Here is a 26,072-nt window from a genome sequence, read left to right as displayed (position 1 = left end):
GGTGAACATTTCTAAAAATGTTATTTATTAATTTTCATATTTATTTCATTGTGTTTAAATGCTGTTTGTTTACTGTATCTGTTGTACTAGATTTGAAGAAAGCTGCACGTGTCCATTTTATTAGCAGAGGGCTCTCAATCTGAATCGATTTCATTTCCATTATTATTTTTAGATCACTTTGCCAGTTGTTCTCAAAATAGTAAAAGTGAGATACTTTGCTGTGCAACTATTAAAGGTCTGAAATGAAATGAAACTGAAGGTAATTTTGAAGGAAATGTGAATTTAAGTGTTAAGTGCGTTTGTAGTTTTGAAAAAAAAAAAGTTTTTAAAGCTGCAATATGTAAAATAATAATTAAAAAAAAAGCTTTAAAATGCCTGGAATGATTCTAATCATTTTGTTGGATTTCTCTGGTTAAATAAATGACACACTGTAGCCACACCCATTACTAACAGGAGGATAAAAGATAGTCACAAAATGGAATGTTTAAATACTTATTTTATTAGAAGAAACATAAATGATGCATATCGTCCCTTAAAGCAACATGATTTTAGTCTAAAGTTCAAGTCAGTTAAAAGTCCAAAATGTGTTTTCAACTCTATGTAATTCTGTACATTGATCCAGGTAAGCTCTAGTGTTAGCTTGAGTAGTGTTGATAACAATGGCTCACCATACACTTTACAGCACCCCACATACCATTTTTGGAAAATCACTTATTATATATATATATATATATATATATATATATATATATATATATATATATACAGTTAGTCCAGTAGAAATGTGAGCTTGTTAATGTGCTCTTACTGAGTGGAGTTAGATCTGAAATAATGTACGCATTAAATTGTTAAAATGTTGTGTTCTCATAGTTTTATGGTTGAACATGATTTACTGAGTGGTCTCTCTGCTGTGGCAGATTATACTGAAGGGGAATGGAGAGCGGACCACTCCAATGACTCCGTCCATGTTTGGGGGCGGAGCTCCAGGAGGCCATGAGAACTTCAGCCGTTGGATCATAGAGGTGAAGAAGATGAAGAGCTCAGTCTTCGCTAGAGACTCACCCAGACACACCCTCGGACCTGCAGCACACATGTATACACACACTTTTTACAGCTTGTCTGGACATTTGGTCATACATGTGTCCCATATGTGTCATTTATGTCTTCACTGTGGTTTATTGGCTTTGCTGTAGATGCTGCAGACTCACCCAGAGAGAACGGCAGAAAGTAGTCGTTTTTGCAGAACTGTCCTTTCTCATCCAGAAAGTTCTCTGGGTTGAACGTGTTCGGGTGCTTCCAGTGCTCTTTGTCAGTCATGATGGCATTAAGTTGGAAAGGATCTCTGTTCCCTGCCATGGGAAAAAGAAACAAATAAATAACACACATAAATTATGCACTCCATTATAATCAAGATAATCCCGTGACCAGTAGGAATGCACATAGAACAGTGTTAACCCTCTACTGCATGCATTATGAGAGCAATTAAAAAAAATCAGTTCAATTTTCTTGCATAAAATGATCCTTGAATTATTTTTTCAGACCCAATTATTAAATTCAAAAAGTTAAAAAAAAAACTGATAAAGTGTGCAGGCGTCCTTCTGGTGTATGTTGCCTTGAGGCAACATTGTACAACAGTAGGAAGAAATGATATAGAGCTGTGTTCCCTGAAGTGGTGAGACCTGGTTTGTGACTGGCTAAATCCATTCCGCTGTTGGACAATGTTACTTCTAGGCAACAAATATATTTCTGCAAATTCTCTTAACACAAAAAATTGACACTGAACATTAAAAAAAGAGTTTTAAATGTGCCCACTAAGAGATCTAAGAGACCAACTACATGGTTTTTATTGACTTACTCAAAATCCTCCCTTTATTTTTTAACCCTATCATTGTCATTGGTATAATGTTATTTTAAAGTGAGGAAAATTAGTTTGTGGCCCTGATGCAACACTGTGCAATACAGGGTTAACGATTGAAGATGTTCCATGATAAATAATCAATTTCTATAATCAGCATTAGTAGCTGTAATGAAACCTGGTGGAGAGAATATCACTGACTGGAAGAGGTTATCTGTGGTTACACATCTGTTTATACCTCCAGCCATTCGACCTTCAATTCATTCAACTCTCCACCCATTCAGCCTTTCATCCATCCATACTTCAGTAAGTTCATATTCATATCTGTTTGACCTTCCGTCAATGTTGGCTTCCATCCATCCAGCCTTCCATCCATCCAGACTTTCATCCATTTTAATGTCAGTCCACTCATCCGTCCATACTTCTGTCAATTTTGTCTTTCATTCAGCCTTTATCTTCCACCCTTTCTAGCCACATTTCCATCCATTCAGCCTTTTCATCTTTCCACCCATTCTACTCTTTCATCCCTATAGTCTTTCGTCAATTCAGCATTCTATTCATACTCCCAACCAGCGATACTTCAATTCAAACTTTCATCCATTCATATTTCTGTTCATCCGAACTTCGATCCATTTATCTAATCCACCAGACATTCTTTCAATCGCCCCTCTTTACCGCGGGCAGGTGGTATCCCTGTAGCTCTGTTGGTTGAGTGGTTTGGTGAACCACGCCAAGCGGAGCAATGTTAGCGTAGCGCTGGATCTCATTGACAGTGGCGTAAGTGTATGGGAGCTGTGTGCGGTCATCCATGCGGGGAGAGCGGTCAAATCCCAACACCTGAATGATCTCTTTGTGACAGCGCTCTGGTCAACCAGACACACAAAAGAAGGAACAATTAAACAAAATCAAATACATCAAATAAAATCAGGTCTGTTTCTCTACCTTGTATGTCGGGGTGCTCCATCATGTAAATCAGGCCCCATCTGAGAGTGTTGGCCGTAGTTTCCGTCCCAGCAAGGAAAAGGTCAGCAGTGGACATGAACATGTTGTCCTCACGGAATGTAGAGTCCTCCTTTGACTCTTGCTACTCGGAACAAAAATGTACTATTTTTAATGTTCTATAAATGTGTTTTACAGTGTTTTACACATCCAGTGTTGAATTATGGGAAACATTTAGAGTGCTAGCATGTTGTACTGCATCACACACCTTTTTATGGCTACTGTAATAATATTGCAACAGCACATCGAAACAGTCAGTATCCTCAGCTTTACATTGTGTCCTAATAGCAAGCGAGTGTTCGAATGTTGTAACACATCTTGTCACAAAGCCTTCAGAAGGTCTGTGCAACAAGTCAAAATGTAAACAAACCAAGATTCTCTCATGACGCACTGAGCATTCTCTCACGAGACCCTGTGCGAGAATCAAGATGGCGGCTCCCTGCTGCTAGACAACCAGCCAAACAACGCTAGGTCCTAAAAAGGTTCTGAATGTGATACATTTACTCGGACTTATCAACTTGTCGTCCTGGAATCCTTCGAGGAATACATCGACCACCACTACTACAATGTCGTCATCATGAATAAAGACAAAAAAAGAAGATAAAACCAAAGGTAAACAACTCCAAACACCCACCAGTAAACGACCCTGACCACCCAGCTCACCGGGAGACACAGAAGAGCCAACTTCACCAACATGCTGCACAGAGGTCAGTCCTATCCTGCTGTCCATTAACAGCAAGCTCTCAGCACTAGATGCTAGAGTAAAGAATTCCAAGCAATCTGTGAAAGTTTAGAGTTCAGCCAGGAACAAATCTTGACACTAACTAAAGAAAACAGAACACTGCAGCACACCGTCAGCGAACTCACAACCCAAATATCATCAGTCATGAAAGACAACAAACAAATGAAAGAAACAATCTTGGACTTACAAGCATGTAGTATGAGAGACAACATTGTCTTTTCTGGCATTCCCAAACACACACCGGAAAACCCCGAAGATCTCCTAAAGGATTTCATGGTCACTAAACTCTAAATTTCACCAGAATTAGCCTCATCTATGACATTTGACCATGCACACCGACTAGGAGAGAAAAAACAGATAAACAAGCGACTGCGACCCATCGTCGCTAAAGTCAAACACTATAAACACAAAGAGCTCATCATGAGTAAAGGAAGAGAACTCAGCCATTAAATACTTAATGATTGATTTGGGGCTCAGCGATGGTTAAACATCCAATGACCAAATAATTCTCTTTTTATTCACCAGTTCATGGCTCACATTCTCGCATTGATTTTTTTCTAACCAGTAACTCTATTACATCTAATATATCAGACATAATATACCACCCTATAATAATTAGTGACCATACTCCTGTTTCACTCAAGTGGAATGTAAACCACGTACATAAATCTTTCAGATGGTGCCTAAACACTTCTCTCCTAAAAGATCTAGAATTTGATAGTTATATCAGAAAAGAGTGGGCATCCTTCCTAGAAATAAATGACTCTCCAAAAACTCCACCAACACTACTTTGAGAAACCGGGAAAGCCATACTAAGAGGTGAAATAATATCCTACTCCTCCCATAAGAAAAAGAAAGATACAGAAAACGAATCTAATCTATGACAAAAAATTAAGGAATTACCAAATAAGATGTTAAACAACCGCACAGATAAAACTGAAAATGAGCTAAGGAATTGTAACACACAATACAGTGAACTCATAAATAAGAAGACTCAATTCCTAATACAACAATTAAGACACAAAAATTTTGAACACAGCAACAAATCTGGAAACCTCTTGGCTAATCTAGTAAAACATAAAGAAAAAACAACAATACCAGTAATCAAGGATGAGACAGGAAATATTATGCAAACACCAGAGGAGATCAATCAAGTATTCAGAAAATTTTATAAAAAAACTATACTCACTGGAACACAATCCAGAAACAGAAGACATTTGCACTTTTCTTAATAACATAAACCTTCCAAGACTGACCGAAGAACAAACACAAATACTGGAAATTCCAATAACATCAGAAGAACTTTATAATGCCCTTCACCACGTCTAATAATAAAGCACCTGGTCCTGACAGCTTTCCCACTGAATTTTATAAACACTTCTGGACAATACTCGCCCCACTATTCAATAGAATCACAGCTGAAATAAGGCATAACAAGATTTTACCATCTGAAATGAATATCGCTATAATCTCACTTCATCTCAAACCTAATAAAGACCCCACCCTACCCTCCAGCTACCGTCCACTATCACTCATTAACACAGACATAAAAATTATAAGCAAGACCTTGGCGACTAGATTAGAAACAGTTACCCCATCACTTATACATCCCGATCAGACCGGCTTCATCAAAGGAAGACATTCAACCACTAACATGCTCAGACTACTTAACTTGATACACCACACGTCGATTCACAAATCAGAAACTGCAATAGTCATATTAGATGCAGAGAAAGCTTTCGACAAGTCAATTGGAAATTCTTGTTCACCACATTGCACAAAATAGGGTTCTAAAACTTTCTAACAGAACACATAGCTATGAAAAAATCTCAGCATCTATCAAAAACAAATCTCATGAATAAGAAAAAACATGGTCAACACTTAATAGCATTCTACAACCACCTTAACTTCTATCAGCTTTTATACCTACCTGTTGTGCCTCTACCCAAATGTTCCTGGTCACATATTAACGCACACACACACAAATAAATATATATGGCAGGTATTATAAATAGCTATAGCTCAATTGATTGTCTGAGGGTACAAATATTATAATTAGATTTTCTTTTTTTTTCGGTTTTACATGCTCTATATGTTTGGTTTTTTCTCCCAATTTCTAGAGTTCTTAAAGTTATAGCAGACAATAATACAGAAGATTTCACTATGTAAATATCCTTTAGTATTGCATCAGCACAAATGATAAATTAAACCAGCTATGGGATTCAGTCTCTATGGGAATTGCAATGTCATGTTAGTGCTAAGCTAGCATTCACTTTCTCATTCTTAGTTTAATACCATACAGCTCCAGTTTAAACACTGGTTTTAGAAGCTTGTTAGACATGCAGTTATTATATTTCTACTTTGTACATTACAGTTTATCAGTGAATCCTATTATAAGTACTTCAACTAAAACCCTACCTGTGAGTATTTTTAGAGAAGCTTGTTAGCTTTTGAAAGAGTAGATGTAAACAGAAGGATGATTCATTAAAAATTTAAATCTAAACTAGTAAAACACTCACAAGTTCTGTGCAATTGTCAGCAATGTAAACAAACAATTGATTCAGGGAACAGCCAATGAAAGAGCTGGTAGAGAGTAAACAAAAGGAAAAGAGATGTGCTTAATGCATGCAGAGTTTAATCTGAGTTTAATCTGAGAGTTTGTAGAATCACTGAGGGGCTGTCTGGAGGCTACACAATGGGATGCCCTGTGTGAACCACACGGTGAGGACATTGATGCAGTAACATCATGCATCACTGACTACATCAACTTCTGTGTGGACTCTGTTGTACCCTCCAGGACTGTCTGATGCTTTCCGAACAACAAACCCTGAGTCACCAGTGACTTACAGTCTCTGCTAAACCAGGAGAAAAGAGCATTTAAAGCAGGAGATAGGGAGGAACTGAAGAGGGTACAAAAAGAGCTTAAAACCTCAATTAAAAAGGCCAAAGAGGAGTACAAGTCCAAGCTGGAAAACAAACTAGAGCTGAATAACACTCGTGATGTCTGGAGAGGCCTAAAAGACGTCACTAGCTTCAACCAATGCAGCCCTATCCCAACAGAGGGAAAGCGTGAATGGGCAAATGAGTTAAACCAGTTCTTTTTGCGTTTGACAATGGCTCCTCTCCTGCTCCATTGTGTCTGTCTCCTAAGCAGATTAACACTCCTTAATACACAACTACACCATGGGCCATCCACAGCCTCACCTTCCTCCACCACAGCCGTTCACACCTGTGATCATCAGCAACCACTCTCTGCAATTGACACCTCTCACCCTCCCCCCACAACTGGAATGTGCAGTGATGTTACGTTCACTGCTAATCAGGTGAAGACTGAACTGAACAAACTCAAGCAGAGCAAAGCAGTGGGACCTGATGGCACTGAACCCAGGGTGCTGAAACTGTGTGCGGAGCAGCTGTGTGGAATTCTTCAGCACATCTTCAATCTGAGCTGCAGCCTGAAGAGAGTCCCAGTTATGTGGAAAACATCTTGTGTGGTTCCTGTCCCCAAGAAAAGGCAACCGACAGCACTGAATGATTATCGACCGGTTGCACTGACATCTCACGTAATGAAGACACTTGAAGGCTAGCTCATCTGAGACCTCTGGTCAAAACAGCTCTTGATCCTCTGCAGTTTGCATACCAGGGATGGCATTGGAGTGGATGATGCAGTTATCTACCTGCTGGACAGAACGTACTCTCACCTGCACACATCAGGCAGCACTGTGAGGATCATGTTCTTCAGTTTCTCCAGTGCATTCCACACCATACAGCCTGTGCTGTTAGGGGAGAAACTACGGCTGATGCAGGTGGATGAATCCATCATCTCATGGACAATGGACTATCTAACTGGACGACCTCAGTATGTGCGACTGCAGGGCTGTGTCTCAGACAAGGCTGTGTGCAGAGTTGTGGCACCCCAGGGGACGGTGTTAGCTCCATCCCTGTTCAACCTGTACACCTCTGACTTCAGGTACAACACAGAGTCGTGTCATCTGCAGAAATTCTCAGATGACACGGCCATTGTGGGGTGCACAAGGAATGGACAGGAGGAGGAATACAGGAAGCTGGTGAAGGACATTATTGACTGGTGTAAGCTGAACCAGCTGCAGCTAAACGTCAGTAAGACCAAGAAGATGGTGCTGGACTTTAGGAAGTCCAAACCTGCGTTGTCACCAGTCACTATTGATGGTGTTGATGTGGAGGTGGTTTGTGACATACAAATATCTGGGTGTGCACTTGGACAGCAAGTGCCACACTGAAGCTGTAACCCTCTCGCGGTATGCAAGAGAGGCCAAAGCCATCTCTACTTCCTGAGGAGGCTGAGGTCTTTTGACGTGTGCACTAAGCTCCTGTGGACATCATTCTACCAGTCTGTTGTAGCGAGTGCTCTATCCTATGCTATTGTGTGCTGGGGCAGCAGCGTTAACAAATATGCTCTGAACAAATTAAGCTTATTAAGAAGGCTGGCTCTGTTGTAGGAGTCAAGCTGGACTCGTTGGAGGATGTGGCAGAACAGAGGATGCTCAACAAGCTGTTAGCCATCTTGGACAACACCTCACACCCTCTGCATGCTACACTGGATAAACGGAGAAGCACATTCAGTGGCCGTCTGTTACAGCTGCGCTGTGTTAAAGAGCGCCATGTGAGATCTTTCTTACCCACAGATATAAGGCTCTACAACGAGTCTCCTTACTGCAGAGATGGTACTGATCTCCTGCTGTCTGAACTGTGCTGAACCACATCACTGTATCTCCTCTTTGATTAATACACACTGTGCAATATATCACAATAATTACTGTAATGACCCTTTCACTATGTACTTCTTTAACCATCTATCTATCTATCTATCTATCTATCTATCTATCTATCTATCTATCTATCTATCTAATTCACACCACAATCTGCCCCAACCTACTCCAGCAAATGAAGTCCTTGACTGGATGGATCCAATGCACCAGTGCCAGTTAAGCCTGTTAAATTCAGGTTGAAACTAAACTCTGCTGGAAACTAGATCCCCAGGTGAAGGGTTGATGTAAATTAAGTGGTCTCCTGGCTCCCTGCTCACCTTGGTCATCTCCACCAGGTAGGCATCAATGAAATCTCTGAGGTTTTCTGGGTCCAGAGTCTCTCTGTGTTCCTCCACAGCCTCACGAATGAACTCAACCAAGGAGTTGGCATTTTGCCAGACCTTCTGGTGCGGCCCTGGAAAGTGCTTTATGAAGGGGAACAGGTTGAAGATCTGCAGGGACAAAAGGACTATTTAAGATTATATGATATTTATAGTTTTTGCTTTTAATGCATTCCCAGAAATTAAATAAAATTAATTTCTTACTCCAATGATCTGAATGTTGTATTTTTTTGACTCTCATCAGCAATGATCAACATGATCCTGCAGGTCATTACCTGTGCTGCAGGTGATCCAGTAAGCCGAATGTTTTCATTCAGAATTTCGAGCAGCTTAGCAAAGCGCTTGTTGTCATACTCGAAGCGGTCTCCAAAGATGATGGAGCAGATGATGTTGGAGGCTGCATTCATCAAGGGGTGGATGGGGTAAAAAGCCTTTCCTTCAAAAAATTTGAAGAGAATGGATGTGATCAGAAAGAGTACAATGAAAGAGCTTGATCTCAAATATCTTATCTAGGTGTAGGGGCAAAAGTATGTGGACACCTGGCTATCACACCTATTTGAGCTTGTTGGACATCCCATTCCAAAACCATGGGCATTAATATGGAGCTTCCCCCCCTCCTTTGCAGCAGTAACATATTTTGGAGTGTGTCTGTGGGGGTTTGAGCCCATTCAGTCAAAAAAGTATTTGTGAGCTCAAGCACTGATGTTCTGGCCAATTCATCCCAAAGGTGTTCAGTAGGGTTGAAGTCAGGGCTCTGCACAGGCTGCTGGAGCTCCTCCACACCAAACTCGTCAAACCATGTGTTCAAGAACCTTACTTTGTGCACAGGGACACAGTAATGCTTGAACAGGAAAGGGTCTTTCCCAAACTGTTGCCACAAATTTGAAATCATATAATTGTCTTTGGATACTGTGGCTTTAACGTCCGAGCGTGCTGTCCACCACTCCAGCCGACGCTTGGCATTGCACATAGTGTTCTTAGGCTTGTGTGCAACTGCTCAGCCATGAAAACCCATCTCACAAAGCTCCTAGTGCACAGTTCTTGTGCTGATCTTGCTTCCAGAGGCAGGTTGAGGCAGATGATAGATGGTTTTTGTGCATTATGCACTTGAGCACTCTGAAGCCCGACTCCATGATTTAGAATGGTCTACTGCTTCATGGCTGAGCTGTCGTTGCTCTGAGAGGCTTCCATTTCAAAATAATTGCACTTCCAGTTGACTGGGAAAGATCTCGCAGGGGAGAAATTGCATAAACTGACTTGCGACAAGGATCTATAAAGATATATAAAGTCACTGAGCTCTTCAGACACGTTCTACTGTCAAAGTTTGTCTAAAAAGAAATTGCATGACTACGACTATGTGCTTGATTTTATACACCTGTTAGCAATGGCCGTGGCTGAAACACTTGAACACTGAAAAACTAGGAGAGGTCCTCATACTACTTGTCGTATTTTGTATATATGCTATGGTTGACCTAGGAAGGATAGTTGAGCACAGCAGACTGCCATCTGTTCGTCTGCACTGATCCACTCAGTGGATAGCAAATGCAGGTGCAGCTACTCATCAGCTACCGTCCTGCTTGAGCATCTCACTGATGAGGTATTGCGCTACTTCGGCCACTCGCTCTTCTATTGTTTTCTTCCCCAGACCAAAGTTGCGCAGTGTGTGCAGGGCAAAGCGGCGCTGCTGTTTCCAAGCATTACCATAAGTGACTGCTAAAATACCTGAGAGAGACTGACAGAGGTAGAGAGGGAGATAGAGAAAGACAGATGGTGAGAGATCATTGTAGTGTAGAAGGGACTGTTAGCTGTCTATAAGAAATTTATGTCTGCCTGTTCATTAATAAAAGTACAGCAAAAAAGTGGAGTCGTATGTTACTGACCATACCCGTTGGTGATCCAGTGTATTAACGGAATGAACGGCCTTCCAGAAAACACGGCCCCATTCTGAACGAAAGCTTCCTTCACAATCTGCATGTTATTCAGCACGATCATTGGCTTCTTGCCCACATATATGGTGGACATCTCACCATATTTCTGAATCTGGAAGGGATGCAAAATGTTTAGGATGTAAAAGTGTAGCTGTCTGAGACCAGCTTACGATGTAAATCTTGAAATATCCACTATAGGCTGAACATTTTAGCACACAAGTGAACAAGTAACATCCAGCCACAGGTCAATGCTTACACACCTGACCCAACTCATCACATTTGAGCAAGACGTGGCCTGAGATTTTGCACAGTGCTGTGTGTTCAGCTCACCAGATCAGATCAGATCATTCATCTTCTACTGATGATGTGCACTGATTGCTCCTAATGTTTTTAGCTAATGGGTGATAAAATTACTGTTTTCTCACTAATCAGTTGGATGATATTCAACAGCAAAAAAGAACACATTAGAAAAACCAACATAAAATAGCTGTGTTTTCTGCTGTTTCTTCACTAGCAGACAAAAAGAAGTGGTTACATAAGCCACAGTGGGTTTATCTGGCTGCATTCCAGTGGTATATGTGACAAGGGAATGCACACTTTACAACACGTGTAAACATGCCTAGATAAGAAAGTCCAGCACGTCTCACAGACACCGCTATGGTTTTCTAGATAGTCTCACATCTTATGTTATGCTATTAAGTTGGAAATATGACTTATTTTTCATCAAATTTGAATACTTTGTTTTTCCCCATGTCAAAATAATGACTTACAATGTCAAATGAATCACTTAGTGTTTCATAGCATTACTTACTGTCTGACATTTCAAAACTTATTATATTGAGAATTTATCTCAAAATCTTGATAAAAATAAGTGATTATTTTGTGACATTAAATCAATAATCAGAGAAAATATTTAAGGTTTGCTCTGCACTTCACACCTCAATATTGTTTTGTCTCATGTACAAATATAATAATAAAATATCGTCTTTCTCCAGTTGTTGTTTTTTTTTATTATCTTGTTCAATTATCACAAAACATACTTTTGTTATAACAGGTGTGATCAGTGAACTCTAAGGGTTAATAACTGAATAATGAGCAGTTTAGGGGTTAATAGCTAGTCCAGCACATGTACATACTATGTCAAACTAATGAAACTGACCGATCTGATGAAAGCCATTGGATCCTTCATGATCTGGGGCAGGTTACCCACGAAGGGCAGCGGTTTGGGTCCGGGGGGGTTGCGGCTCCTGGAGGAGCTCAACCTGAAGATCTCCAGCAGAATGAGAGAGAACAGACCACCCAGCAGGGCCAAGCCCACTGACGTCCAGTCCAAATATCTCAGCACATATTCCATTCTATGAGAAGTGCAGGAGAGCACAGACGCTCACACCTTTATACAGTAAAACCAGGAGGGGAGGGAAGAGAGAAAGAAAGAAAGAGAGAGAGAGAGACCTGTGTTTTGAGCATGTGGTGGCCTCTTTCGTCATACTGGGTTTTTCTAAAAATCAAGTTCAGACCAACTGTAAAAACAAAAAGGAATCTGTTCAGAGGTCATAAAAGCTTCTGCAGAGGCCAATTAGTTACTCACCCTTTTATCACCCAGAGCTCAGATAGTGTCCATACAGTTTACAGTCAAATCGTACATTTAATTTACATATTTAATCTAAACAAATCTTCCATTTCTTAGATCTCATTGCGTAAATCTTACAAACGTCCAGTTATTGCAAGAAGTGGGAAAATTATGTAAGAATGACGCAACCTCATGTCATTCACCAAGATTTCACCTTTGTTGCAGTATATAGTGTGGGAGTGGTTTCCTGACTGGCTTCCTTGTTTGGGTGGAGGCAGATTTTCCACCCTGGAACTTAAAGCTGAGTGTCGTAATCCACATGTATATTACTTAGAGTTGAAAACACATATTGGACTTTTAACTGACTTGAACTTTAGACCACCATCATTTTGCTTTGAGTGACCCTGTATATTATTTATGTTAACTCTAAAAAATAAAAAAATATATATATTTAAACATTCCATTTTGTGACTGCCTATATAGTGTGTTCATTTATTTAACCTGAGAAATCCAACAAAATGATTAGAATCATTCAAGGCATTTTAAAGCTTCCCTATATATGTTATAGGGATTTGGAGACCTCTCTGGTGGAAATGTGTAATTACACGAAATGGGTGGAAGACCTTTTGTAGCATGGGTTGTGCTTTAGACCCCTTCCCTGAGTGGATGAATCTGATGATTGCAAATGTGTTAAAAGAGTATTGAAAAAGAACTCGGTGAAGGATGTATCTTCTAAGAATGTGAGTGAATTATCAACTATTGTTATTTCTTCATCAGTATATTATTGATTTTGCATTTGAGGCCTAAACATCGAGCTGGGCCTTCTTTTTAATACTTCTGATTGGCAGTTTATGTCAAGTCAGCACATTACCTGTGCAATGGCTTAACATGCTGACTTGCCAATCAGAAGTGTTTCAACAAGCATGATGAAGTTTACTAATAATGTACAACTGATCTACAAATTTACAAAATAACTCTATTACTATGCATTTTTTAGCATACTAAATTCACTAGCTACTATATTTGGTCTGGGTGCCAATGTGGGTTCCATATGACAGTAGGTGGGTGGGTGAGGGGTGCCGGGCACAAAAAAAGAAAAAACAATCTTGAATTTACGTCTTAACCTGATGACAGACATTTAATTTGGGGAAGGACGTTGAAGTAAGAGCAGAAATTATGGATCAATGCATGTAAATTATTTATTATTTATTATTCTACCACACATTGATAACAATAAAAACACATAGTCTTTCATTTAGTATAGTTATCAAACAAAATGGCGCAGCACAAAAATTTGTTTTACTACACTCTTTTACAACCTAAGAAAAGCACGACCAGGTTACATTGAAGTCCCTGTAGTTACTGAATAATAAGCCCTGGTATGAAATAATCCTGGGAGTTTAAGGGGTTAAAGGACACGGGAAGCATTGCTATATTTCTTTATGAGGTCTGTGTTTCTTCATGAGGCTTTAATGCATCATTTTTACCGAAACTGCGCAAACAAATGTTTACTTGGAGGTCACCTATTGACTACCTGCCATGGTGAGTTCACCTTCTCTCGTGTCTTCATTCATGTCTTCAGTTGCATCAGAAAATGAAGAGGTGCTGCTGTCCATCTCTCGGTGACTGTGGCTGCTTCTGGAACTAACAGTGTGCATTTTGCAGGTTAACTGCTGGGCTAAGGCTAAACTTCAGGCCAAACACTGTCTGTTATATTAGCTATTTAAAAAAGCGTAATTGCTGCTCTGAATCCAATTTTGTGCTTGTTTATCAGCTTGTCAAAAGTTTGGGCACAAACTGATCCTCCGGCGGCACGTCTATGGTGTAACTTCCATTTTGTTGGCGATAGATGGCAATTATAAAATGTATTTTTTCTTACCAGGGAAAATTACCTCAGTGTTTCAGGTGTTCATTTTTGGGAGATTGTGTCATGCTATGAATTACTATGGAACATGTAATGAGGAAATGCACATCATGCAAGCGGCAATACATGCTGGTATGTACACCGTTCAGGCATAACATTATGACCACCTCCTTGTTTCTACGCTCACTGTCCATTTTATCAGCTCCACTTACTATATAGGTGCACTTTGTAGTTCTACAGTTACAGACTGTAGTCCATCTGTTTCTCTGCATACTTTGTTAGCCCCCTTTTACCCTGTTCTTCAGTGGTCAGGACCCCCATAGACCAAGCAGGTACTATTTGGGTGGTGGATCATTCTCAGCACTGCAGTGACACTGACGTGGTGGTGTGTTAATGTTTGTTGTGCTGGTCTGAGTGGATCAGACACAGCAGTGCTGCTGGAGTTTTTAAACATTGTCCACTTTATTAGACACTCCTACCTTGTCAGTCCACCTTGTAGATGTAAAGTCAGAGACCATAGCTCATCTGCTGCTGCACAGTGTTGGCCATCCTATAGTCCTTCATCAGTGGTCACAGGACACTGTTGGTTGGATATTTTTGGTTAGTGGACTATTCTCAGTCCAGCAGTGACATTGAGGTGTCACAGTGAGTGGACATAGTGTTTAAAAACTCCAGCAGCACTGCTGTGTCTGATCCACTCAGACCAGCACAACACACACTAACACACCACCACCACGTCAGTGTTACTGCAGTGCTGAGAATGATCCACCACCCAAATAGTACCTGCTCTGTGGGGGTCCATGGGGGTCCTGCCCACTGAAGAACAGGGTAAAAGGGGGCTAACAAAGTATCAGAGAAACAGATGGACTACAGTCTGTAACTGTAGAACTACAAAGTGCACCTATATAGTAAGTGGAGCTGATAAAATGGACAATGAGCATAGAAACAAGGAGGTGGTCATAATGTTATGCCTGATCGGTGTAGATCACTATGAATGAGCAAAAGTGTTGCTGTTACACTATTACCTCTTAATGTCACAGTAAATCTGGATCTGCATGTTATGAATGCAGCCCACCATGTCTGAGGTCAACTGGTACACTGTTTCAGAGTCAGGCTCAGTGATCAGAATAACATGATCACCATTCAGGTCTGGCCTTGTAGAAGAGTGACTCATCATAACCCATTTTCAAGGTGGCAATTAAATGCCATTTCAGGCTATTTTGGAGGTCCCTCAGTTGAGCTATGCAATATTTTTAATTCTTTACATTGATGGAATATATTTAGAAGAAAATATGGATGAACCCAAATGGATTTTCATCTTCGAAGGTGAACATTTTTAAAATTATATTTATTTATTTTTAATTTTTTATTATTGTGTTAAAATGCTGTTTGTTTACTGTGTCTGTTTTTTTGAAGAAAGCTGCAGGTGTCCATTTTATTTCAGCCTGGCTGTCTTTGTGGAGAGGTGTAAATAATTTTTCACAGCAGGGGGTTCTCACCCACCCTTTCAGACCTCATTGCTCACTAGCAGCTCAACACAGGGTGAAAACGTTTCACACACAGATACACAACGGAGTCTTAGTCATCTAAATCTGATAATCAGATTTTTCTGATCAGGCATCTTTACGTATTAATATTACATGCACAGTATTTAAAAGAAGGCCCAGCTCGATGTTTAGGCCCCAAATGCAAAATCAATATTATATTGATTAAGAAATTAAACAATAGTTGATAATTCACTCACATCCTTGGAAGACACATCCTTCACCCAGTTCTATTTGAATACTCTTTTAACACATTTCCAATCATCAGATTCCTCCACTTGGGGAAGAGGTCCAAAGCAAAAACGAAAAAGCTACGAAAGTTCTTCCACCCATTTTCATGTAATTACACATTTCCACCAGAGAGGTCTCCAAATCCCCATAACGTACATAGGGAAGCTTTAAAATGCCTAGAATGATTCTAATTATTTTGTTGGATTTCTCAGGTTAAATAAATGAACACACTAAATAGCCAAAAGCATGTGAACAATTTTTAAGTTCAGGTGTTTAAGCCACACCCATTGCTAACAGGTGGATAAAAGATAGTCACAAAATGGAATGTTTAAATACTTATTTTATTAAAAAAAAACATAAATGATCACTCAGTGGTCACTCAAAGCAATATGATTTTAGTCTAAAGTTCAAGTAGTATTAAGGTTGAACATGACTTAGTGAGTGGTCTCTCTGCTGTGGCAGATTGTATGGAAGGGAAAAGGAGAGCGGACCATTCCCATGACTCCATCCATGTTTGGGGGCGGAGCTCCAGGAGGCCACGAGAACTTCAGCCGCTGGATCAGAGAGGTGAAGAAGATGAAGAGCTCGGTCTTCGCTAGAGACTCACCCAGACACACCCTCGGACCTGCAGCACACATGTATACACACACTTTTTACAGCTTGTCTGGACATTTGGTCATACATGTGTCCCATATGTGTCATTTATGTCTTCACTGTGGTTTATTGGCTTTGCTGTAGATGCTGCAGACTCACCCAGAGAGAACGGCAGAAAGTAGTCGTTTTTGCAGAACTGTCCTTTCTCATCCAGAAAGTTCTCTGGGTTGAACGTGTTCGGGTGCTTCCAGTGCTCTTTGTCAGTCATGATGGCCGTTAAGTTGGCAAGGATCTCTGTTCCCTGCCATGGGAAAAAGAAACAGATAAATAACACACATAAATTATGCACTCCATTATAATCAAGATAATCCCGTGACCAGTAGGAATGCACATAGAACAGTGTTAACCCTCTACTGCATGCATTATGAGAGCAATTAAAAAAAATCAGTTCAATTTTCTTGCATAAAATTATCCTTGGTTTATTTTTTCAAACCCAATTATTAAATTTAAAAACGTAAAAAAAATGATAATACATGCAGGGATCCTTTTGGTGTATGTTGCCTTGAGGCAACATTGTGCGACAGTAGGAAGAAAATGATATAGAGCCGTGTTCCCTGAAGTGGTGAGACCTGGTTTGTGACTGGCTAAATCCATTTTGCTGTTGGACAATGTTGCCTCTAGGCAACAAATATATTTCTGCAAATTCTCATAACAAAAAATTATACTGAACATTAAAAAGAGGTGTAAATCCATTTATTGTTAATCCTATCATTGTCTTTAATTAGGTATAATTATTGTAAATTGAAGAAAATGAGTTGCTGTGAGGCAACATTGTGCAATACAGGGTTAATAGTTGAAGGTGTTCCATCATAAATAATAGATTTCTGTAATCAGCATCAGTAAATGTAATAAAACCTGGTGGAGAGAATATCACTGACTGGAAGAGGTTATCTGTGATTACACATCGTTTTATACCTCCAGCCATTCGACCTTCCGTTCAACTTTCCACCCATTCAGCCTTTCACCCATCCATATTTCCATACGTTCATATTTGTGTCTGTTCAGCCTTCAATCAATGGTCGATCAATTCTCCATCAATGGTCGCTACCATCCACACAGCTTTTCCTCCATTGAAACATCCATCTATTCATACTTTTATCAGTTCAGTCTTTCTTTCAGCCTTTTATTCATTCATCTATTTATATTTCTATTCTTTCAGCATTGCATCTTTCCATATTTCTATCCATTCTGCTTTTTCACCTTTAGTCTTCCATTAATTCAGCATTTGTTCCATTCATACTCCCATCCATCCATACTTCCATCCATTCAAACTTTCAACCGTTCATATTTCCAATCATCCATTCTTCCATCCATTCATATTTCCATTCATCTATTCTTCCATCCATTCATATTTGCATTCATCCATTCTTACATCCATTCCTCCATTCCTCCATCCATTCATACTTCCATTCATCCAAACTTCCATCCATTCATACTTCCATTCAAACATTCTTCCATTCATTCATACCTCCATTCGTTCATACCTCCATTTATCCATTCTTCCAGCCATTCATACTTCCATTCATTCATACTTCCATCCATTCATACTTCCATTCATCCATACTTCCATCCTTTCATACTTCTATTAATCCATACTTCCATCCGTTCCAACTTTCAACCATTTATATTTCCATTCATTCAGCTTTTCGTCCACTGAATCAGACACTCTTCCATCCCTCCATCTTTACCGCGGGCAGGTGGTATCCCTGTAGCTCTGTTGGTTGTGTGGTTTGGTGCATTGCGCCAAACGGAGCAATGTTAGCACAGCGCTGGATCTCACTGACAGTGGCGTAAGTGTATGGGAGCTGTGTGCGGTCATCCATGCAGGGAGGGCGGTCAAATCCCAACACCTGAACAATCTCTTCGTGACAGCGCTCTGGTCAACCAGACACACAAAAATGGAATAATTAAACAAAATGAAATAAATGTAAGATATAAGAATCCATTATTTGTGCTCCCTCTAGGTAGTAATATTTGAAAAATGTTGTTTCATCCCACTGTAATGCTGACGACACTCAGCTTTACTAGCCTTTAAAACCGAATGACCTATGTTCTGTAGGTCATCTTAGTGAATGCCTCAACGATATAAAGACTTGAATGGCCAATAACTTTTTCCAATTAAACATACATACATACATACATACATACATCATCTAAACCGCTTATCCTTCTGGGTCGCAGTGGGGTGCTGGAGCCTATCCCAGCTGTCATTGGGCGGAAGGCAGGATACACCCTGGACAGGTCGCCAGTCCATCGCAGGGCAGACAGACAGACATACACATTCACACACTCACTCACACCTAGGGGCAATTTTCAGCATGTCCAATCAGCCTGACTGCATGTCTTTGGACTGTGGGAGGAAACCGGAGTTCCCGGAGGAAACCCACGCAGACACAGGGAGAACAGGCAAACTCCACACAGAAACGACCCTGGTCACCCAGCTGGGAATCGAACCCAGGCCATATTAAACAAACACAAATCAGAAATTTTTCTTTATGCCCCCCTCTACGTCTAAAAGCCCTGGCACATTGTCAAAATATGTTAAGCCCAGAGTCAAAAATATTGGTGCTATCTTGGATCCAGACCTCAGATTGGATCAGCAAATCAATTCTGTTATTAGTAGTTTTTTTTGTTTGTTTGTTTGTTTGTTTTTTTTTTTCCAGCTCAGAGAAACCTCTAAAATCAAGTCATCTCTCTCTGTTCTGTCTAGGCAACAAGTCATCCATGCTTCTATATCTTTTCACACAGATTACTGTATGTCCCTCTATCTGAGCATGAACAGGAATTCATTGGCACGATTGCTCCTTGTACAAAATGCAATGGCTAGAAACCTGATGGACACCAGGAAAAAGGGAGCACATCACCCTGGTTTAGCTTCATCCTACTTACTTCCTGTCAATTACAGGGTCCATTTTAAAGCATTACATGGACAAGCACCACCCAATATTACTCATCTACTCTGCCCTTACTCTTACTCGTATTCTGACCAGTTATTGTTGGCTGTTCCTCGATCTCTGCTGAAGCTGAGGGGTGATTGTGCCTTTTCAGTTGCAGCACTGACGCTATGGCACAGTCTTACGCTGAATATTAGGCCCCCTTTCTAATAGCTTTTAAGTCTAGAACTAAAACAAATCTTTTTACAATGGCATTTGAACTTCATGTGTATGTTTTGTTTTTTCTTATGTTTTATCTTTTATCTTAGCCATTTTTAACTTTGCACAGCACTTCGATTGATGTCATTGTGTTAAATGTGCTGTGGAAATAAAGTTTACTTGCTTTCCTACTTACTACAAAGAAAATAAGGCCTTATTCTCTACCTTGCATTTCTGGGTGCTCCATCATGTAAATCAGGCCCCATCTGAGAGTGGCCGCTGTCGTGTCTGTCCCAGCAAGGAAAAGGTCAGAAGTGGACACGATCATGTTGTCCTCATGGAATGTAGAGTCCTCCTTTGACTCTTGCTACTCGGAACAAAAAGAGATGCACTATGTTTTTAATGTTCTTTAAATGTGTTTTACGGTGATATACACATCCTGTGTTTAATTTTAGGAAAACATGTTGAGTACTAGCAGATTATACTGCCTTATTGTACAGCTTATTGTACAGCTAATTGTAATAATATTACAATAACACATCAAAACGTCCAGTATCATCAGCTTTACATTGTGTCCTAACAGTGAGCATTTGAATGTAGCATCGAATCATTTTGCAAAGCCTTCAGAAAGTGTGAAATGCAAACAAACCACAGGCCTTTCAGGTTGCACCACTGTTATCTGTGAACCAGGGTAAATGCAAAATTGTTATCCCAAGCACTGATTCCTATCTTTGAAGTTTTACTGGACTTTTAAGAATAAGAATTCGCAGAATCAAAGACAAGTAAAAGGCACCAATGCATTTGTTATCCAGTATTTTCATTGACTTTCTTGGATGTTAAATGTCAACACTGTTATCCAAAAACATACATAATTGAAATCCTGGAGATTTTGTTTATTACTTCAACATTTTATCTTGTTGTGCCATTCACACAAAGTGGTAACTCTATGTGATGTGGATCGCTTTGAGGGCTGAAAAAAGACTCAAAGAATACTACTTATTTAATTTTTAATACTTGCAAACTGCGATGGCCTGGTGACCTGTCCAGGATGTTTCCTCCCTTATATCCAATGACTGCAGGGATAGGCTCCAGCTCCCCCCGTGACCCAGAAAAATAAGCAGCTTAGAAAATATATATAAAAATATAAATTCTAAATTAAGCCAGACGTATCCGATAGGGATTTAGTCTCTATGGGAATTGCAATGTCATGTTAGTGCCAAGCTAGCAATCACTTCCTCACACTATATATACATAGTGTGAGAAACTGCATAGTTTAATACTATACAGCTCAAGTTTAAACACTGTTTTTCGAAGCATGTTAGGCATGCATTTAACACATTCTTACTTTGCATACTGCAATGTTCAATTAACCCATCAAGCCATCATATTTGCCCTTTCTGATGTTGAAAACCAGAAGGTTGAGAGCTTGATGTGAAGTCAAGAAGATTATGGATAACCTGGTGAATGGATCACATGTCCCAGTGCCAGGAAAGAATGTTAAATTCATAAAAAAAACTAAACTCTACTGGAAAGCAGATCCCCAGGATAAGGGTTGGGGAGCTTTGGTGTAAAGTATGTGGTCTCCTGGCTCCCTGCTCACCTTGGTCATCTCCACCAGGTAGGCATCAATGAAATCTCTGAGGTTTTCTGGGTCCAGAGTCTCTCTGTGTTCTTCCACAGCCTCATGAATAAACCCTAATAAGGATTTGGCATTTTGTGAAATCTTCTGGTGCGGCCCTGGAAAGTGCTTTATGAAAGGGACCAGGTTAAATATCTGCAGGGAAAAAAAGGCCATGTCAGACCAAATGATGTTTGCAGTTTACACTTGTCAACAATTCCCAGAAATGTTATCACTGTAACGCCATTTAATGTTGAGCTAAATCAAATATATTAGCTCTTACTCCAATGACAAAGTTCCTAGTTAATTTATTTTATAACTATCTGGACAGAAGACTTGGATTAAATTCAATTATAAATGGTTATTTTATTTTTGTTCCAGGTTTGGAGTAGAATCTAGGCCTGTAAAATACTGTTTAGCATATAATTCATCCAGGCATTGTAGTGTTTACTCTACATTCTCTAGAAACAATGACATGTCTTGACTCGGCAATGATCATCATGATCCTGCTGGTCATTACCTGTCCCACAGATGATCCGGCAAGCTGAATGTTTTCATTCAGAATTTCGAGCAGCTTAGCAAAGCGCTTGTTGTCATACTCGAAGCGGTCTCCAAAGACAATGGAACAGATGATGTTAGAGGCTGCATTCATAAAGAGGTGGATGGGGTAAAAAGCCTTCCCTTAAAAAAATAAGGAGGTACAATAACAGAGCTTTATCTCACCTTGTTTCAAATATCGTTAAGAGTGACATAATTAAACAAAGAGTTAGAAGAGGTAATTTGAGGTATATGGGCAAAAACATGTGACCACCTAACCATACTTATTTGATGAGCTTGTTGGTCATCCCATTTCAAAACCATGGACATTTATATGGAGTTGACCCCCTCTTTTGCATCATGGGATCTCATCAAAGATTATGGGAACATGCTAAGTTGAAATACTGGCTTTTTTGACAACGGTGCTACAGCCAATGTGTACTCCTTTGAAATTTTCATTCCAGAGCAGAAAGTCTGTTTGTGCTCTGGCCTGTGATCCTGCCTGCTTCCCATTTCCCAGTACCATTTCAACACCCCAGGTTTCTAGATATGAAACAACCTAACAGGCAAACACAGTATGCTGCAGTCATAGAAGCAAGCAAACAAGCTGGATCCCCAGGAAAATCATTAGATTCTACCAAACCTAAAAAGCCTCTCCTAATCCTCCTAAGTTTTCTTCTAAAAAAGCTCCACAACCAGAGACATAGAAAATACATGAGTAAATATTGGTGATGATTTTGAATGATGGGGACAGTTTAGAGCCCAGAAAGACTTTAAGACAAATGTTGAGTTGGCTAATTGTCTCCTGGACTGGTAAGCAGTGAGGTTCACCTAAGGTGAGCTAAACTTAGCTTATTTTTCACCAGCTGACAGAATTATAAAAAACCCACATGGGCTGGTTTATAATTTGTAAACATATTCATTAGCTGATCAACTGTGTAGGACTCGACATCACTTGCTATTGTCTGTCTAAAGTTTGGTGTTGCGCTCATCTTACACTCACTCGTGTATGGAGGAGGGGGCAGGGGCAGATAACACTTTCCTTTTTTTTTTAATTTAGACAGCAGTACCCATTTCAAACGCTTGCTGTAAGAATTACATATTGTTCCTTTAACCAAACTCTTGCCCCAAATTTGAACATATATAGTTCTTTGAAAGCTGTAGTATTGACATTACCCTCCACTGTAATGTGCTTTACCCCACTCCAGCCAACCCTTTTGCATAATGATCTTAGGCTTATGTGCAGCTGCTTGGCCATGGAAACCCATTTCATGAAGCTCTCGACACACAGTTCTTGTGCTGATGTCGATTCTATATGCAGTTTAGAACTCTGTAGTGAGTGAGCCAACAATGTTAGCCATTTTATAAGCTATGCCCTTCAGCATTCGGTGGACCTGCTCTGTGATCTTGTAAGGGCTACCGCTTCATACCTGAGCTTCTGTTGCCCCTAGATGACTTTAGACAAAGGTGTCTTTGTGTTAAGTCAGTATCTTTAGTATGACGTATTCTGCTGTCAATGTTTGTCTAATGAGATTGCATGGCTATGACCATGTGCTTGATTTTATATCCCTGTTAACAAAGGGTGTGGCTGAAACACCTGAACCTGAGTATTTACGAGGGTTGTCCTCATACTATTTGCTGTAACATGTATATATGCTATGGTTGACCTAAAAGGGGTAGTGTGAATACAGCGGACTGCCATCTGTTGGTCTGCACTGATCCACTCAATCACAAGACTAGCGAATGCAAACGCAGCTACTCATCAGCTACCTTCCTGCTTGAGCATCTCACTGATGAGGTATTGCGCCTCTTCGGCCACGCGCTCCTCTATTGTTTTCTTCCCCAGACCAAAGTTGCGCAGTGTGTGCAGGGCAAAGCGGCGCTGCTGTTTCCAGGCATTACCGTATGTGACCATCACGATACCTAAGAGAGGAGATAAAAGGTAAGAAATATAAATGGTAGGACAACATGGCAGTAGAAACGGTAGAAGCAGGGATTGTCAGCTGTCTATAAGAAGATGCAGCAAAAACATTTGAGGCATATGTTACTGACCATACCCGTTGGTGATCCAATCCATTAATGGAATGAACGGCCTTCCGGAAAACACGGCCCCATTCTGAACGAAAGCTTCCTTCACAATCTGCATGTTATTCAACACAATAATTGGCTTCCTGCCCCTATATATGGTGCACATCTTGCCATATTTCTGCATCTGGAAGGGATGCAAAATGTTTACTGTACCTGCAATGTTAGGATGCAAAAGTGCAGCTGTCTGAAATCAGCCTGGTTTCAAGTTTGTTCATTAACCAACACACAATGTAAATCCTGATATACCCACTATTGGCTGAGAAATTTTAGCATACAATTGAACAAGTATCATCCAGCCACAGGTCAAATTGCTTACACACCTGACCCAACTCATCACATTTGAGCAAGACGTGGCCTGAGAATTTTGCACGGTGTATGTTCAGCTCACCAGATCAGATCAGATCATTCATCTTATACTGATAATGTGCACTGATTGCTCCTCCTAATGTCTTTAGCTATTGGGTGATAACATTACTGTTTCCTCACTAATCAGTTGGATGATATTCAGCAGCAGAAGAGAAAGTGTTTGTTTACTCTCTCTGCACTAGCAGACAAAAGGAGGAGGTTACATAAGCCATGGTGGGTTTATCTGGCTGCATTCCAGTATAACACGTGACAAGGGAATGCAAACTTTACAACACGTGTAAACATGTCTAAATAAGAAAGTCGATCTCGACTGACAGATAGTTTTCTTGATAGTCTCACATTTTATGTTTGTAATCATATTCAAGTACAAATTAATTATTGTTTTTAGCACAAACAGAAAAGTAATGCCATGTATCTGTGAAAGCCTTTTCCTGCCATGTGGAGCAGAAAAAAATATTGTGTAATAGTATTATATAACCTGCTTTCTCGACATTCTGTGTTACTATGTAAAAAGAATGAAATATTTTCTTTAAATATTTTCTTTAAATATGAGTTATTACATCAAAATAATGAGTGTCAAATTAATGATTAAATATCTAACAATAATGACAATTAGAATATTTCCTTAATGCTGAATGTGACAAATGCAAATCAAGATATTTACACACATCACAAGTTTTTATCCCATTGAAATATCTAATAATAAAATATCTTCTACTTACAAATCACAAATGGATTGAAAGTTTATAAACCACAGAATTTCTCCATTAGTTTTCAGAAACTATTTAGTTACTACAAAATATGCTTTTGTTGTAACAGGTGTAATCAGTGACCTCTAAGGGTTAATAACTGAATAATGAGCAGTTTAGCGGTTAACAGCTACTCCAGCACATGTACATACTATTTCAAGCATGTGAAACTGACCGATCTGATGAGAGCCATTGGATCCTTCAAGAAATGGTGCATGTTACCCAAGAAGGGCAGTGGTTTGGGTCCAGGGGGGTTGCGGCTCCTGGAGGAGCTCAACCTGAAGATCTCCAGCAGAAGCAAAGAGAACAGACCAGCCAGCAGGGCCAAGCCCACTGAAGTCCAGTCCAAATATCTCAGCACAGACTCCATTCTGAGAGAAGTGCAGGAGAGAACAGATGCTCACAGCTTAATATAGCAAAACCAGGAGGGGAGGGAAGAGAGAGAGAGAGAGAGACAGAGACAGAGAGAGAGAGCACGTGGTGGATTCTTTCGTCGTATTGGGTGTTTCGTGGGATTACGTTCACACCAACTGAAAAAAAAGGAATCTGTTCAGAGGTCATGAAAGCTTCCATAGAGGACCGTAAGGTGCTGCAGATAAAAAAAGTATGTTACTCACACTTTCGTGGCCCAAAGTTCAGACACTGTATACCAGAGTTCACATACTGTGTATATTTAGTGTGGGAGTGGCTTCCTGAGTTGCTTCCTTTGTTTGAGTGGAGGCAGATTTTCCACCCTGGAATTTGAAGCTGAGTGTCGTAATCCATACATACAACATGCAATGCCTGTGCAATGACTTAATATGCTGGCCTGACATAAAGTGCCCATCAAAATTGGAGCACCTGATTTTAAAATGAACATGATTTTCCAACATGTTGTATTTCTTGGTTTGCCAGAAATCACCAAATTCAAACCTATGCTGGTTAATTATGTGTGTAAAAATAAGTGACCGTTCCAGTGACAGTGCAAGCTAGACTTATTTCACTGTAAGACAAGTTAACTGCTGACCTAATGAGTTTGTCAACTTTTGCTAGCCTCTCTGATAGGACAACCTAACTGCTAATCTAGCTGGCTAGCAAATGTTTGCTAAGCAGTAGAAAAAAGTACAC

The 26,072-nt window shown here is 40.0% G+C and overlaps 2 protein-coding genes across 3 annotated transcripts; both read right to left on the bottom strand.

Moving 5' to 3' along the window:
• Positions 1–781: 781 nt before the first annotated feature.
• LOC118822220 (cytochrome P450 2B4-like) lies at positions 782–12,037 on the bottom strand. Its single transcript, XM_036591159.1, is given in 10 exon segments — positions 782–1,080; positions 1,209–1,325; positions 1,328–1,349; positions 2,531–2,718; positions 2,798–2,939; positions 8,662–8,835; positions 9,000–9,160; positions 10,294–10,446; positions 10,605–10,764; positions 11,812–12,037. Coding segments are annotated over 10 exon segments (1,503 nt in total). The 5' UTR covers positions 12,007–12,037; the 3' UTR covers positions 782–889.
• Positions 12,038–16,189: 4,152 nt separating this feature from the next.
• On the bottom strand, positions 16,190–25,599 carry LOC118822219 (cytochrome P450 2J2-like). Of its 2 annotated transcripts, XM_036591157.1 has the most exons (10): positions 25,583–25,599; positions 25,141–25,495; positions 23,815–23,974; positions 23,533–23,685; positions 21,746–21,906; positions 21,208–21,381; positions 19,833–19,974; positions 18,204–18,391; positions 16,615–16,756; positions 16,193–16,486 (listed from the first exon to the last, which is right to left on the bottom strand). In XM_036591157.1, the coding sequence occupies exons 2-10, from the start codon at positions 25,333–25,335 to the stop codon at positions 16,296–16,298; spliced, it is 1,506 nt and encodes a 501-aa protein (XP_036447050.1). In that variant the 5' UTR covers positions 25,336–25,495; positions 25,583–25,599; the 3' UTR covers positions 16,193–16,295. The 2 variants fall into 2 exon arrangements, with proteins under 2 accessions (XP_036447051.1, XP_036447050.1); XM_036591158.1 differs by lacking the exons at positions 25,141–25,495; positions 25,583–25,599 and having other exon boundaries at positions 16,190–16,486; positions 23,820–23,962.
• Positions 25,600–26,072: the final 473 nt, after the last annotated feature.

This window comes from Colossoma macropomum, unplaced genomic scaffold (assembly GCF_904425465.1).
Source record: "Colossoma macropomum unplaced genomic scaffold, Colossoma_macropomum, whole genome shotgun sequence".
Classification (NCBI taxonomy): domain Eukaryota; kingdom Metazoa; phylum Chordata; class Actinopteri; order Characiformes; family Serrasalmidae; genus Colossoma; species Colossoma macropomum.
This window is presented reverse-complemented; position numbering and strand designations above follow the sequence as displayed.